Source organism: Curcuma longa, chromosome 7 (assembly GCF_044706935.1).
Source record: "Curcuma longa cultivar G26 ecotype Majalengka, Jawa Barat chromosome 7, ITB_CL_G26_1.1, whole genome shotgun sequence".
Taxonomy (NCBI): domain Eukaryota; kingdom Viridiplantae; phylum Streptophyta; class Magnoliopsida; order Zingiberales; family Zingiberaceae; genus Curcuma; species Curcuma longa.
Genome location: NC_133867.1, coordinates 3806225 through 3820917, shown reverse-complemented (window position 1 = coordinate 3820917; position 14693 = coordinate 3806225). Strand labels below are relative to the sequence as shown.

Here is a 14693-nt window from a genome sequence, read left to right as displayed (position 1 = left end):
CGACCAATAGTTGTCTATCATCATGTGTGGAGACTGTTAAGTGAATTGTTTCTTATACTACTCGACTAACCTACATATAGACTGGTTCAACATGATCCTTTTTAGATTTGTCGCGAGCCACACATTAGCCGGTCTCATTATTTCTTATAAATTTACTATAACAAATTTGTACACTATGTAAGGGGCGATTAGATATGCAAATTCATAAAGAAGCAAGCAAATAAACTTGCGAGCATGTAAGCTCACAACTCGAAGTCATGGCTAGAATGATGGTGAAATAAGTTTCAAGGCAAAAGGGAAGGATTACATGAAGATGAACCAAAGGAGCCCAAGCCAAAGATGCACACTAAATGGTTACATGAAGATGAACTATAAGTTCATAAAAAAGATGAACACTATAGGGTTAGCATTAAGTACACCTTGCTAATTTCTCATTCCCCATATAAGAATTCGTTCAAGTATCAACATTTGGTTAGAATAATCATTCGTTAGAAGTAGTTGGTCTTTCAGGATATACAAGAAGACCGCATTTGATGCATATAAATAGAAGAGCAATGATAGACTGTATGAAAATGCAGCATGAAATCCCAACATGACACATACAAGACATGGAGGTAGGACCCAGGCCTTGTGTGTGTCATGCTGAAATTTCATACTGCATTTTCATACAGTCTATCATTTCTCTAAATAGAATGATTAAAATGTTCATGGCCGTAGTGACATTGCCACTGAACATTAACATCGCAGATATGGTAGTATATTAACATTGCACAAATGTAAATACATGAATCTCCTTACCCGCATGCAATCCATAGTAGATAATATAAGCCTTAACTTTCACATCATTATCGCGACATACACAAGCAAAACAGGCCTGGATCCAAGTTTGAAATCCTAAAATAAAGACATGGTTTGTCTAGTGATCATGATGCTTCTTCTCAAATAGACCATCAGGACCTGGCAGCCAAATACAATAAACAACATCAGCAAGAAAGAAAGAAGGCCAGAGGCACACATGTATCAGTGCAAAAATACAAGGTAAATGTCCATATTGTACAGCTAATCACTGGACAATTGATCAGTACAAAATGAATACACGATCAATGTAGCCATGCACTGTCCAGATCCAAACCAAGGTTCTAATTGAACCGAGGACCCAACCGGACTCTAAAAGGGAAAACATGAGATGAATAACATTTGGATGTGGTAGAAGAAAGAAGAATAAATCTCTAACGTGAGTGATTCTGAAAGAAGCTCCAAATGAAAATTTCACTACAAGTACAAAACTAGTCACTTTATTTGGTTCGCTAAAACATCCTTATGATCATTTGAGATTGGCTACATAGATCTTATCCTTCCAATATACTTTGTGCAAGGCTATATCACTAGCAATATCCAAATCAATTAAATTATTTCTCTAATTAAGTTAACTAGTTTTTTCTTTCATCTCACTCTTCCCCTTACACCTTCAAACCTAATTGATTGAAGTCATCTAACTATATAAATATATTGGTTTAGAGGCCTCTACTCTAAACTCATCTAACTATAGCATTGAGGTTGCTATAAATAAATTATTACATAAAAACAGCTTGGATAGTCTGCCTTAGGTAATAATCCTATTAGTTTCTGATCAAGTGGGGGTGTTTGGAAGCAAAAGAAACCTGTGGTCAACACAAATAACAATAAGAATAAGAATAATCAAAAGATCAGCCAAGACCAAGAAAACATGAACTGATGGATTGTACCACATCTAGAAATTTCTTGCACCCCCAAGCTATAAAATTGTTGGCAATGTTTATAAAATGACAATTAACACAAGCAAACTGAATGACCAAAATTGTCTTACATACACTGCTTAACCCAAGTTGTGTGTGATACTATCTGAACAGAATGTGCATCCAATTATGACAAACTAATTGACAAATGAGAGCAGTATATAAACATTTAAGAAAAAGGGTTAGTAAAGCACAAAATATTTGTCAAGTCTAAATCTTCTTAACATTGACAATATAATCTAATTTGATGAATAACTCAAACTACATTAAGTTGCATGCCTAAAATCATCCCTCTCACATACTTCAACAATAAATAAAACAACAAATAAGACACCCGGTGCACGACAAAAAATTATTTTCCATGTCAATTGTGTTCTCTCTGATCAGTATATTATTTTTTATTGACGACATCATTAAACTTCAGTTGACATCCACAAGAATGCTAAAAATGCTTGCAAAGGCTGTACATGGAATATATACACACAAGATGGCAGATCAGTATGGGGATGAAAAGGAAGGTTCTTTGGATAAATGGACGGACCTTATAGAGTTACTCTTTTTCAATTTCTGGATTTGATATGCATAAGATTGCAACTGGTATGTTATTTTAGTAAGTATTCCTTTTGTTCATGATAATATATGTAAGTTGCTAGATTTCTGATAATAAAAAGCATGGTTAATAATGAGTGACACACCCCAATATCATAGATTCCAATTAAAATGATGAAACAGTCTAATTGCATGTCATCACAAACAAAAATGAGTGAGTATTCAGAAGGACATGAGAGGAAAAGAAAATCAATCAGATAAAATGTTCCCAATGCTAATCACGATTTATCATCTCATTTTGTTTGTTTATACATCGTCTTGAGCATCCCCTACATATATAAGTCTAAAACTTTTAAAAGAAATTTAATATGCAAGCTATAAAGATTTTAAAAAATCAAAATTATATTTTAACTTATTTCACAAGGGTATTGCCTTAATCCTGTCCGTCTCTTAGTCAGCCCCCATGCTTTCTAGGATGTTATGTGTTGCATCCAAAAGATTATGAACATTGCTAGGTGACTACCCTTCCACTAAATTACGGAAGACCTAGCATCTTGCTTTCAGAAAATTCTATTGTCAATCAACCTTAAAGTTTGCAGCACACCCATCAACCACCATGTATTAGCTTTAACATAATACTGAATGAGCAAGTCCCCAATGAAGCAGGGATGAACGTGAAAGAAAATAGTTCCAAAATTTATAGAAGTTTCTGTAACAATACTTATAGAAATCTGTAACAATACTTATTCAGAAATCAGCTTTGAAAGGGGCAAGGAAAAATAATCTTTTTGAGAAAAGAAATCATGAAGAACATATACACATGCTAACAAGAAATAATAGGTCTTTGACCAACGTTGAGAATGCTCATAGAGTTTGTGGCACTTTAGGAGGATAACAATTAAAATCAAGTTGACTGATAGAGAAGAACATGGGAGCAAGGTGAACTAACATGATTGGTCCATGAAAACTCTTCCTGAAAACAACTAAATAAGTGTTTTAGACTAACATTTTAAAATTTGTAAATACAACCATGAACATGATCATCCAATCAGGCAAGAAGTTGAAACAAAAATCTTACTAAATCAAAGACGTAAAAATTCTTATAAAAAAGAAATGATCCGAATCACAATTTCAATAAATATAGCAATCACCAAAATAGACACATAGATTAAAATCATATAAGGATAAAAATTAAGGAAAGAATTTTCGAACAGTAATCAAAGTAAGGATACAAACCCCAAGGGAATTCCTTGTTTCGAATGTGCAAATAAGGGTAAGCCTGCAGATGATGATATAAAGATCATAAATTAGATCACCAAACAATTATTATTGACATGAAGCGGAAAATTATGAAATACCGGGGGCTCTTCATGATGAGGATGCCCCTTGGAGAGATTATAGATCGTGAGGATAGTGCATGTAGCAATCCCGGCATAAGTTATCTTCTCCCACTTCGCAGCCTCGCCTGCAAAGATCACAACAAAAAGCAACCGATTTCAAAATCTAAGAACAGAAACAGCACCAATAAGGAGAACCAAAAAGAGGAAGATCAACCAACAAAGACCTAAATGGAATTAGGAAGGAGGGAGGCCTTACGGGCGTCATCATGTGCTGAAGCAGAGAAGTTCCGCTTAGCTGAGGCCGCGGCATTGCCCTTCGCTCGTTGTCTAAGAAGCAAGGACGCAGATCGAGGGCCGAATCTCGCCATTGATGCCGCCATCGTCCCTCCCTCTCTCGCCAGAAAGTTCGACGGTTTTCCTCGCCAGGTGAGCCGCCGGTTTAACTCATCAGAACGGTTCTTAAGAGAAACTTTCGCTTTGCCCCCTGGATTTCATTTCCCATTTACTTCTCAAACTTTTCTAAATTGTATGGTACCCTTTAGAATTTATGAAATTGTATTTTTCACCCTCTAAATTTTATTTTACCCCTTAATTTTTTTATTAGTAGGCTTTTGGATTTTAAACTTATCAAAATTTAGAATAAAAACTACAAAAATTTAAATTATCAAACTATATATAAATTTTCTAAAATACCCCTCCATCCTCTATCTTTTGCCTCCCTCTACACTTTGTCTCCCTCCACCTTGCTTGTTCAATCAATGGCATTAAAACTTCAAATTATCGAAGATTTGGAGTACCTTTTCTCTAGTCATGATCATCGTATCTTAGTGGACGAATTGTCATCGACCGAAAACACTTGGATGGAATAATTGTCATAAAATGAAAGTCCAATCCTTCCCTCAACCAATCAAGTTTTCATCAATATTCCATTTAAATCTCGTTCCACTTCCAAATTGTTGACCTCTTGTCGAATCACTAGTTCACTAAGTCACTTTGAGTCAAAATGTACGAGCTCATGACTTTAGATTAGGACGACAAATAGTTTTAAAACAATGTTTATCACAAGCAAATTACGCAAAACAATCTTAAAAATTGTAAACATGGATAAGGTATGGTATAGCTAGGATGCAAGATGCATATATGGATCTTCTTCTTCAAATTTGATGAATTCGACATGACAAACTTTCTAATTTGTTGGAAGGTGATGTTCAATCTCTCCAAACCCTAGAGCAATTTCACCTTTCACTTGAGATGGAAAAAAGAAACCCTTCAAATGTTGTATTAAGGACAAACAAGGTTTCTATTTACAATTATATATTCTGTATTTCATATATATGATTGATGAAAACTTGTTATGAAATCATGTGCATGATTTGCATGTTATTATTCAGTAAATTAAATTTAAAAATTCAAGCTGAATCTTCCAAACTTTGCTGAATACTGTTTGGAATATAACAAAGATCTAGGATGAGTTCTGTTGTGATAAAATATAGCAAAAGTACTTTGAGAATGATAAACAAATTCAGGCAAAACTTCCCTATAAAAGAAGTTTAGATAAAGGCAAAGAAATTAGCACAAATCTACTAACAACCATACTAATGATTTGCACATTAACATGCATGATTTTGTGATCTCTACAAAGGTTTGAATTTGATGCATCTACAAAGTAATATGCCAAATAATTTTATCAATCAGTTCAAACATATATATTATGAAGACACAAAGATTGAGGTTAATCATTGATCCTCTTTGTTCAAAGGTTATTATCTCCATTGCCTTGAGAAACTTTATGAACACAAAATATATTTGGCATGCAATCCTCTTACTTGAGATCTCTCAGTAGAAACTGAATAAACAAGTTCATATTATATTTAGGAGCCACATCCATATCACTCCCTTTCATTTAATTTGCAATGCATGCATAGCCATGCATGGATCAGAACTAGAAATTAGAATACTACAACACTAGCTAGAGATATGCTTCATTGTGTAGATCTAGAGTAGAAGATCCAACAAAAATTGAACACCCATAAGCACACCACTAGAGGAACAGCTCCATATATGTGTTGGTGGGAACCTAATCCTCCTTTTCGACATGATTGTAAACCTTGGAGCTTTCAGTCCTGTTGAAGCTGTTGCTCCTTTCCTGTACCATATGCAACGTAGGCAATTTATCAGTGGGCTAGTGTGTGTTGTTCTACCTTACAAGGAACAAGTAGCTAGCATTTGTGTTTGGATTGAATTTACCACTTCGGAGATCGGAGATAGCTTCAAGCTCTCGGAGGTTGAAGCGATTGTCGAGCAACGAGGATCGCATTTCGCCCACTTTGTTCATGCAGGAGCTAGCTAGTTAAAGGAAGGAACAAGACTAAGAAATTAAAGGTTTATTTGTAGAAAACTCACTCACATTCTTTGCTGCCATGCTAAATGCTTCTCGGTGAGGAATATCAGGCTGAGCAGCTTTGATTCTCTGTATCTCCTCCCTTTCATGGCATTCAAACAGCAATGAACATTAGTCATCAGGCAATACCTTTTATCAACAGTTAATGCTATCTTAATGCCATGACCTTCTAAAGCTTCCACTGTTGATCTTGCAAGCAAAAGCTTAATGATCATACCTCATGATTAATCTCATCTACTTAGAACTAGAAATTCATCCACAAGTTCTTCACTTTGCTAGACATTATTACTCTCCTGCTCGGTAGCTTGACTTGCCCTGTGCAAACTTATTGCTCTAGAATATATATATATTTTTTGGCATCTTCAATGCATGGCCTATGAACTAGCGTACGCCATAGAGTAGCACTTAAAGGACTCACGCATGCATGCATATGTGCTGCTAATCTACTCGATATAGAGATTCACTAGTACACATCTAGATATACAGGATCCTCCTAAACTATAACTATGCTGACTAGTAGACGACCTAAGCTACAACTAGGATCTCTGTAGCTTCAAGCAGTACTGTCCATGGAGGACATACATAGAATATTGCACAAACGAGGTCTCAAGCAATAAGCATATACACAAACCACATTAACTTGATTCTTACTTCATGAAGCGATTGTAAGCAGAAGGCATCCTGTGTTTCTTCTCAGGAGCTGTTCCATGAATTCATGCCAAATTATAGATAAAGAGAGATCTTTTCAAGAATTAATGAACAAAAACTAGAATAGAGCAAGCTTACGTTTCACAACAAAGGGTGGCTTTTGGATCACTGGCTCACCGGAGAAGGACGACGACGACGGCGGTGAAACCCTCAGGCAATCGGAGCATGGACCCTATCATAGACCAATTTTTTTTCAGTGCAACTCATAGAGAAGACATAATAATTAGAATATACAGTTGGCTGAATGAAGTTCATGAACCTGGAGTTGGCTCGTTGGATGTTCAGTGAGACTTAATGGTTGCTGGATGGGCCTGGGGCTGAGGAAGGAGAGATGGTTGCAGTGGCCACACTTGACAGTCACTGTGTCCAGCAGCCTCTTGCATGGAACCCCAACCTGCAGCCACCAAAAAGAGGCATTAATTCTGTAAAAAAAAAGAAAATATTCTTTGTCGATCCCAGGAATTCCATTTATCGACCGTCTTCCACTGAATTCTGTAAAAATGCATCGAAGCTCTTGAGATCTTACAAGATTTTAAGAACTACAAAATAATGACTCCTGATCTATGGAAAGCAAATGAATTATGCAGAGCTTAAACTATGAGCATGAGCTAAAAGCATGGAAACCCTAGCAATCGAGCCTGTGGGCACCAACTCCTCGTGCATGAAGAAGGAATTGATCTGGATCTCCCATGAGCTTCTTGAAATCGTACATTTTACAAAAAAAAAAAAATTTCCCTCTTCTAAATCTCAGGAACATGAGTGGAAATACATGTACACGCCCATTTCCCAAGGCAGGCTATAGCAAGAACCCTAGAAGCAGCATTAAACCTAACAATAACACAAGCAGAAAGAAAAGAAAAGAAAAGAAAAGAAAGCAAAAGCAGTACTTCCAGTCGATCTTCTCAAAGATCATTCATAGTTAGAGGCCACGTTTAAAGATCCCAAATCAGGACAAAAGAAACAAGATGAGGGATTGCTTTAGGCTAGCTGAAAAAGTTCTGCCACAAAGAAAGAAAAAAAACACACACACTGGAAAAGAAACATGTATGGCAATGGACAATGAGGCTGCGATCGTTCACTAGCTAGCTTGTTAATCGTCTCTTCTACTATTGAGGTGCTGTTAATTACCGCAAGAACAGTGTTGCAGTAGGTGCAACGCACGTAGCACAAGTGCTCAGTGGGAGAGACCAAATCCATGAGATCAGCAACAAGACAAGAGCTAGCTAATTAGATGGAGGGAGAATGGAAGAGATCCAAGGAATTGATAGATAGATCGATAGATAGATAGATAGATAGGCGATGGAGCTTGCTCACATGAGCATGTAGTCCATGATACCTGCTTAGGGTTTCTATTCTGGCAATAATGCCCGGGCGAGGCAACCCCACTCACCACTCTTAGTGATATCTAGCTAGCTATCTTTCTTCTACATACACAGTGGATCCGAGTACATACACATGCACTTGATTGATGATCATCTTCTACATTTTCTAAATAGATAATTTGGTCAAAGTGCTAAAGAGAAAAGCTGTTATTATCCTCACAAGTGACAAGCTACTTCATCTGGTAGGGTGTCTATAGGTAGCTTTTAAGCTTCCCATACATATATAATATACACCTCTAATCTATACACGCTTTCACATCGATGCCTTTTAATCTAAAAACGTTTGGAAGAGCTGCATTAGGAAACTGTGAAATTAAGGAGCTAGCGTTTAGAATAATTGGAGAAGAAGGAGAAGGAAGAATAATGTATTGATATATAAAATTGTTGCAATTGGAAGGAGGACAAGGAGAGAGATGAGGGTTTCAGTTGTCATTATCGAGGGAGGCCAGTGAGTGCGGGAAGTGATGTGACTATTCCTCGGTTTCCCAACAGAGTAAAAGAAAGGAGGGCCCTCACAGTTGCCCACTTCGTATAAACCCCACCACCATTGCCTTGTCTGCACTCTCCATAGCCTTTTCCCACCCTCCCTCCCTCCCTCCTCCTCCTCCTCCTCAACTCATCACATCGACCACAGCAAGCGTAGCCATAGGCTCTGCGGGCAGTAGCTGCCATGGCATCTTTGATGGATTTGGCGACGCCGAGTGGGTGCGAGCCAGGCCTGACTTCCTACCATCTTGGGAAAGGCAAGGCATTAGGCCGATCGAGAGCGAGAGGGCGAGGGCGAGGGCGAGGGAATGCCATGGGGAGGGTGGTTGGGTGGATTATATTGGACGTGATTCATTCATTCATTAATGTCTGAGATGTTGGCGTAGATGATGATGGATTGACTTCCCAAATCCCAAGCAAGCATGCAGATGTATTCATGGTAATTTGTTGCTTGCTTTTTTAACGCAGTGGAAATTATTCCCATCCATCAGCCCTACGCATTCGTCCTCCATCTGCTCGGTCGTCTGGGTGTCAGTGCACCAGCCAGCCACCTACACCCTCATCGGCTGCCGCAGGCCAGAGAGCTGGCCAGCTTGCGCCAGACCCAGACGGAGCAAGCCTTTTACCATTTCCAGCGAAAGAAAGAAAGAAAGAAAGAAAAACCTTCCTATATTATAAGCAATTATGCATCAAATACTGCTCATTAACTACTGTTTGTGGCTTGTCATCTTGTCGCGGCCACGGGGTGAGAGTGCGATGGAGCACATGCGCCGCGCAGAAGCTAAGCATTTCCGTGCGTACGCTGCGTGAGGAATAATGCTTTAATTAATTAACCTTGATACCACTGTTTTTCATTTTTGTTTTTGTGTTTTGTTTTTTGGAAAATGGATGAAGTAAATAATTAAGAAAGAACAAGGTGGAGAGGAGAGAAAGAGAAGATGGATCAGAGAAGTGTTAAATGGAAGGTACATGGCATTTAATGTATAATATGGAACTTAATTAAAGAGCTGAAGGCAATGGTACGAGCCCTAGAAGTAGATCTCGTAGATGATCCATGCTTTCGAATTCAATGTCACAATTGAATCAAAAGTATAATCAAGGACAAAACTTAAGTTAGACTCGGGAGAAAAAAAAGTAGCAAAATCGATGAGATAATGAAGAGTAATTAATGTTATCATACCTTCGTGGCGCAGGTATCATTATCTTATATAAGAAGACGCAGGTATCATTATCTTATAAGAGGACAACGGTAAAAGATTACACCATCTTTTTTCAAAAGACGTATGCACCTCTTTCATGTTCACCAAAGGGTGTGCGCACTCCTTTGCACTAGCACCACTGTAATCACCACGTTAAACTGGCCTAAATACAAAAAAGTTACTCAATAATCGATAATCGGATACTCGGGCCACAACAAGGAAAAAAGGATTTCCTGGCGGTTTAAAAATCATTTAGCGGCGGTTTGGAACCGTCGCAAAATCATTTCCCGACGGTTTACCAAACCGCCGCTGATACCGGTGTCGTTAAACCATTTAGCGGCGGTTCTAGAGAACCGCTGGAATAACCGCCGCTAAAGTAGATTTTCCGACGGTTGTTTTTGCGGCGGTTCGAAATATTTCCCGGCGGTTTGTTTAGTGGCGGTTAGGAATGATTTTCCGGCGGTTGTATTTGCGGCGGTTTGAGATAATTTCCCGGCGGTTCTTTTAACGGCGGTTAGAAATGATTTCCCGGCGGTTGTTTTTTGCGGCGGTTCCAAATAATTTCCCGGCGGTTCTTATACCGGCGGTTTGAAATACTTTACCGGCGGTTTGTTCAAACCGCCGCGAAATGGTTTCCCGGCGGTTTGCTAAAACTGTCGCAAAATAATTTTCCGGCAGTTTTAGCTTTGAGTGTGCAATTACAAAAATTCCAGCATGTGATGATTTTTACAAATAAATAGAAAAATAAACCAAAAATTGTAATAAATAGAAAATTTTACTTGCATTAATTTCTTACAAAAGTTGTCAGATGTCAAATCACAAACAGTGAATTTAGGTTACAAAAAAATTGAAAGTTTGCTTGGTTACAAAAAAACTGAGAAATCTCTTTCTCAAATGTCAAAAATCCTAGAAATAGATCCCTCGTTTTCCTTCAACTAGGTTGCAAATTCGTTGTTTTTTGAAAAGTTCCTTGGAGAGCTCTTCAACTTGTAAAGTAGTCATGCCTGCACAAGTACAAAAAAAAAAGATTAGAAGAGACAAACTATAACCTAAAGAATTTTTAACAACAGTATCATTCAAGGAAAAAATTTTCAACAGTATCATTCAAGGAAAAATTTTTCAACAGTATCATTCAAGGAAATCTACTTCAATTTTTAACAACATTAATTTCATACTAGCAGGTAAATCTACTTTGATTTTTTAACAACAGTATCATTCCACGAAAAAACAATCAGTTTTTCCTTAATTGATCCTAATTACCCAATCTGATCCAGCAAAATTTCTTAAACCACATCATATTATAAAGCAAGACATTACCCAATGAAGAAATGAAACTTGAACTAAATTCTGAATCCACAACGATTATCATTTTCAGTGCATACCTAAGCTATTAGTGTCTATGTTATTTGTGATTCATAAATCATTTAGATAACACAAAAATCATGTTATTTGTGATTCATAAATCATTTAGATAACATAAACTCGCCACATTTATCGGTGAAAAGATAACCTGTTGGATGCATTTAATATCTGATATCTGCCATCTAGACCAAAGTATTAATGACCATCAACCAATTCATCATAATAAGTACATATTAAATAGTGTTGTGAGAAGCAAAGAAAGGATCTATAATCTTACATTCAGCTTTGTTTCTATACTAATTTTTCTTAGCAGACAAACGGAGTAATCACACTAATCAGCAGATCATGTAGGTTTAAAAAAAAATAGTATCTACATAAAACACTTCTCATAAGCAAAGGTAAATAATAAAACATACCTAAGCTATGATGCAATCTAGCTACTAATTTAATTTGGACTACGGTTGGAATGATCAGCAAGTTGTTGAGCATCATGACTAGCCGAGGAAGATGGTCTTGCACCTTGTGAGAGTGCAGGTGCACTCCCTTCATCTGGGGCCTAAAATTAAAAATACTGATTGAATATAAAAAATTAAAAGTAATTTTAAAGGTGTTAACATACATACCATCACACCAATCAAAGTGGCAAATTCAGGTGGTAAATTGCTTCTTTGCATTTGCAGAATATATTTAACAGCTCCCTCAAATGCTTGTCTTCTTGATCTTTCTGTTTCAATTATTGATTCCAAATTCTGTACTTTTACTCGAGAAGCTTCTAATTTAGATTTCATCTCAGTCATATATGTTTGGAGTCCAAAATCAACAGGAGCATTTGAACATGATGTTTGACCAAAGACCTGAGTAGGGCATGGCCCAGAACCCACACCTCGAACTCGGCCCGAGTGCTCCTTCCCTATAGCTAGCTTGAGAAAGTGAATCAATTTTTGAAAATCCCTTAGAGGAAGATCAACTACTCTGGCCCAAACTCTCGAGTGCTTGGGCGGTCGATTACTCGAGTATGAGATCCCAAGTTCTCAACTCCGAGGTGCTTGGGGTACTCAGGCGCTTGGGAGTGCAACCCACTTAGGCGTTTGAGAGTGTTGTTAGGTCCGATGGAATCCACATATTTCCATAATGGGGTAATATTATCCACTTTGAGCTTAAACACTCATGGTTTTAACATTTTTCATCTTATAAACTCATGATTTTTTTCATATATTTCTAATGTAGGACTTTGATTGTATCTCAACAATCCTCCCCTCAAACAAAGGACCAGTGGGAGCCCTCTACCATTATCCCTATAGTACAAACCTTCCCTACATCTTTCATTTTTTTCTTGAGGGTCCTTTCATGACTCCACATAGACCATGACTCTGATACTAATTATTAGTACCGATGGAATCCATATATCTTCACAATAGTATGATATTATTCACTTTGTGTCTAAACCATCATGGTTTTATTTTTAGACTCTACCTAAAAGGTTTTATACCAATGGAGATATCTTCCATTTTATAAACTCATTGTAGGATCGTTGGGAGCGCTAAAGGGAGGGGCGAATAGCACTTTCGTTGCGTTTTCACACTTTTTGATAAAGCTCGTAAAATTTTACGTATAAAAAATAGAGAGGGTAGTGGAAATAACACAAGTACACAAAGATTTACTTGGTTCACAGCCACAGGCTACTACTTCAAGGCCCACGATCAAGAGACCGTTTCAAACGGACAATCCACTAAGTAACTCCCCTTCTTACGGAGAAGAGTTAGGCGCTTTACAAAAAATAAGATCGGTAATATGAATACTGATTTAGAATTTGAGTACATAAAATGTAAAGTAGTTATACCGAAGAATGATAGACGTTGATGTAGTTCCTCGGTGTGACGACAACGTTCCGGATGATCTTTCTTCATCTAGACGATCGTCGTTAAGTCGTAGAATGATGCTTCAAGGGCTTTCCCTCGAGGCTCTTTTATTGGGCTATCTGGAATCCTGGAAGTCTTTCTGGACGCCTCCACATTGTCTGTCAATCCACTATCGACGCTGCTGTCTCGGTACTTCTGGACGCTTGTATCCCTTTCTAGGCACCTCTATGTTGACGTGGAGGTTCCGGATCAACCTTGACTCCGTAACGCCTTATCCAGACTGGAGTGCCTGGAACCTTCCGGGCGCCTGGAAGCTGAGGTGTCCTAGCCACTGGGACTCTATCACCTCACCACTTTGCTAGCCCCGTTCTGCTGATGTCCAGTCACTTGGAACAACTCCAGACGCTTGGATTCAGATAAGGGCGCCCGGAACACAAAGTTTCAGCTCCTCCTTTAGTGCAACACACAAAAAGTATAGGAAAAAACACATTTATCAAACTGTTTGGTCTTGACTTCAAATTTTTAGTGAAACCCTAAGTAAGACCGATGCCTACTTTTCCCTTACCGGGAACGCATCCTCACCCACTTCACTCGGGAGAATTTACCTTGTGTCAACCAAGTCCTCTAGACTTGTTGGACTTTTGCTTCACTTTGATCCTCGACCCCCAAGATTTTCACTGCTAGACATCTAATCCTCCAGACCTGTCTAGTCTTTCATTTGATGCACTTGATCTGCTAAGACTTCCTTGTCTAGTCCTCTAAACCAAGACTTCCTTGTCTAGTCCTCCAAACCAGGTCTTCCCACATAATCCTTCAGATTAGGTTTGTCCAACCTCTAGCTAGGATTTCCACTACCTAGTCGCAACTAGGACTTTCCTATGCCTAGCTGCAACTAGAGCTTTTCTGTGCTACCTGCTCACTTAATTCAGCTCATCAGTAAACATCACACACTTAACTTGAACATTTTATCATTATCAAAACTTAGGTTCGATCATCTGGTTCTCCCTGCACCAACACTCATGGCTTTTTCATATATTTTCAATGTGAGACTTTGATTGTATCCCAATAATTCTCCCTTGATTTAGTTGATTGAACAACAGACGATCGAATATTCAGTCGACTGAACTAATCGGTCGACTGAACCTGCCATTCAATCGACTGAACTAATCGATCGACTGAACCTTCCGTTTAGTTGATTGATACCTTTAGGAAATCTCAATTTTTATTGATTTATAAAATCAGATTAATATAACAAGAATAGTAGTAGTCCTGTAAAATAGAGCTAGAACAGTTATACTTGTTGATGCAGGGAGCATCAGATAATCGAACCTGTATTTTGATAATAACAAATGGTTCAAAGTTAAGATTATGTTGTGGACTAATGAATTGATCTGAGTGTGTAGGTAGCACAAGAAAGTCTTACTTAGAGGTTAGACAAGTTAAGCCCTACTTGAAGATTAGGCAAGGAAGTCCTGGTCAGTAGGGTTGGGCAAAGATGACTTGGCAGATTAAGGATATCAATCGAGGAGTATAAGTGGGTTAGTGGATCGGACGTCTAGTAGGTCGATGGGTCAATGAGGATCGGACATCGAAAGGAAAGTCCTAGGGGCCATAGGATCGGATGTTGAGTAG

General features: G+C 38.1%; 2 protein-coding genes across 2 annotated transcripts; both read right to left on the bottom strand.

Moving 5' to 3' along the window:
- Window positions 1–693: 693 nt before the first annotated feature.
- LOC141831482 (cytochrome c oxidase subunit 6a, mitochondrial-like) lies at window positions 694–4083 on the bottom strand. The gene is made up of 4 exons (XM_074718840.1): window positions 3921–4083; window positions 3683–3789; window positions 3561–3603; window positions 694–957 (listed from the first exon to the last, which is right to left on the bottom strand). The coding sequence occupies exons 1-4, from the start codon at window positions 4042–4044 to the stop codon at window positions 917–919; spliced, it is 315 nt and encodes a 104-aa protein (XP_074574941.1). The 5' UTR covers window positions 4045–4083; the 3' UTR covers window positions 694–916.
- A 1658-nt stretch (window positions 4084–5741) lies between these two features.
- Window positions 5742–8122, bottom strand: LOC141831481 (protein DROOPING LEAF-like). Its single transcript, XM_074718839.1, has 7 exons — window positions 7902–8122; window positions 7033–7167; window positions 6852–6945; window positions 6717–6765; window positions 6072–6147; window positions 5912–5989; window positions 5742–5810 (listed from the first exon to the last, which is right to left on the bottom strand). The coding sequence occupies exons 1-7, from the start codon at window positions 7968–7970 to the stop codon at window positions 5742–5744; spliced, it is 570 nt and encodes a 189-aa protein (XP_074574940.1). The 5' UTR covers window positions 7971–8122.
- Window positions 8123–14693: the final 6571 nt, after the last annotated feature.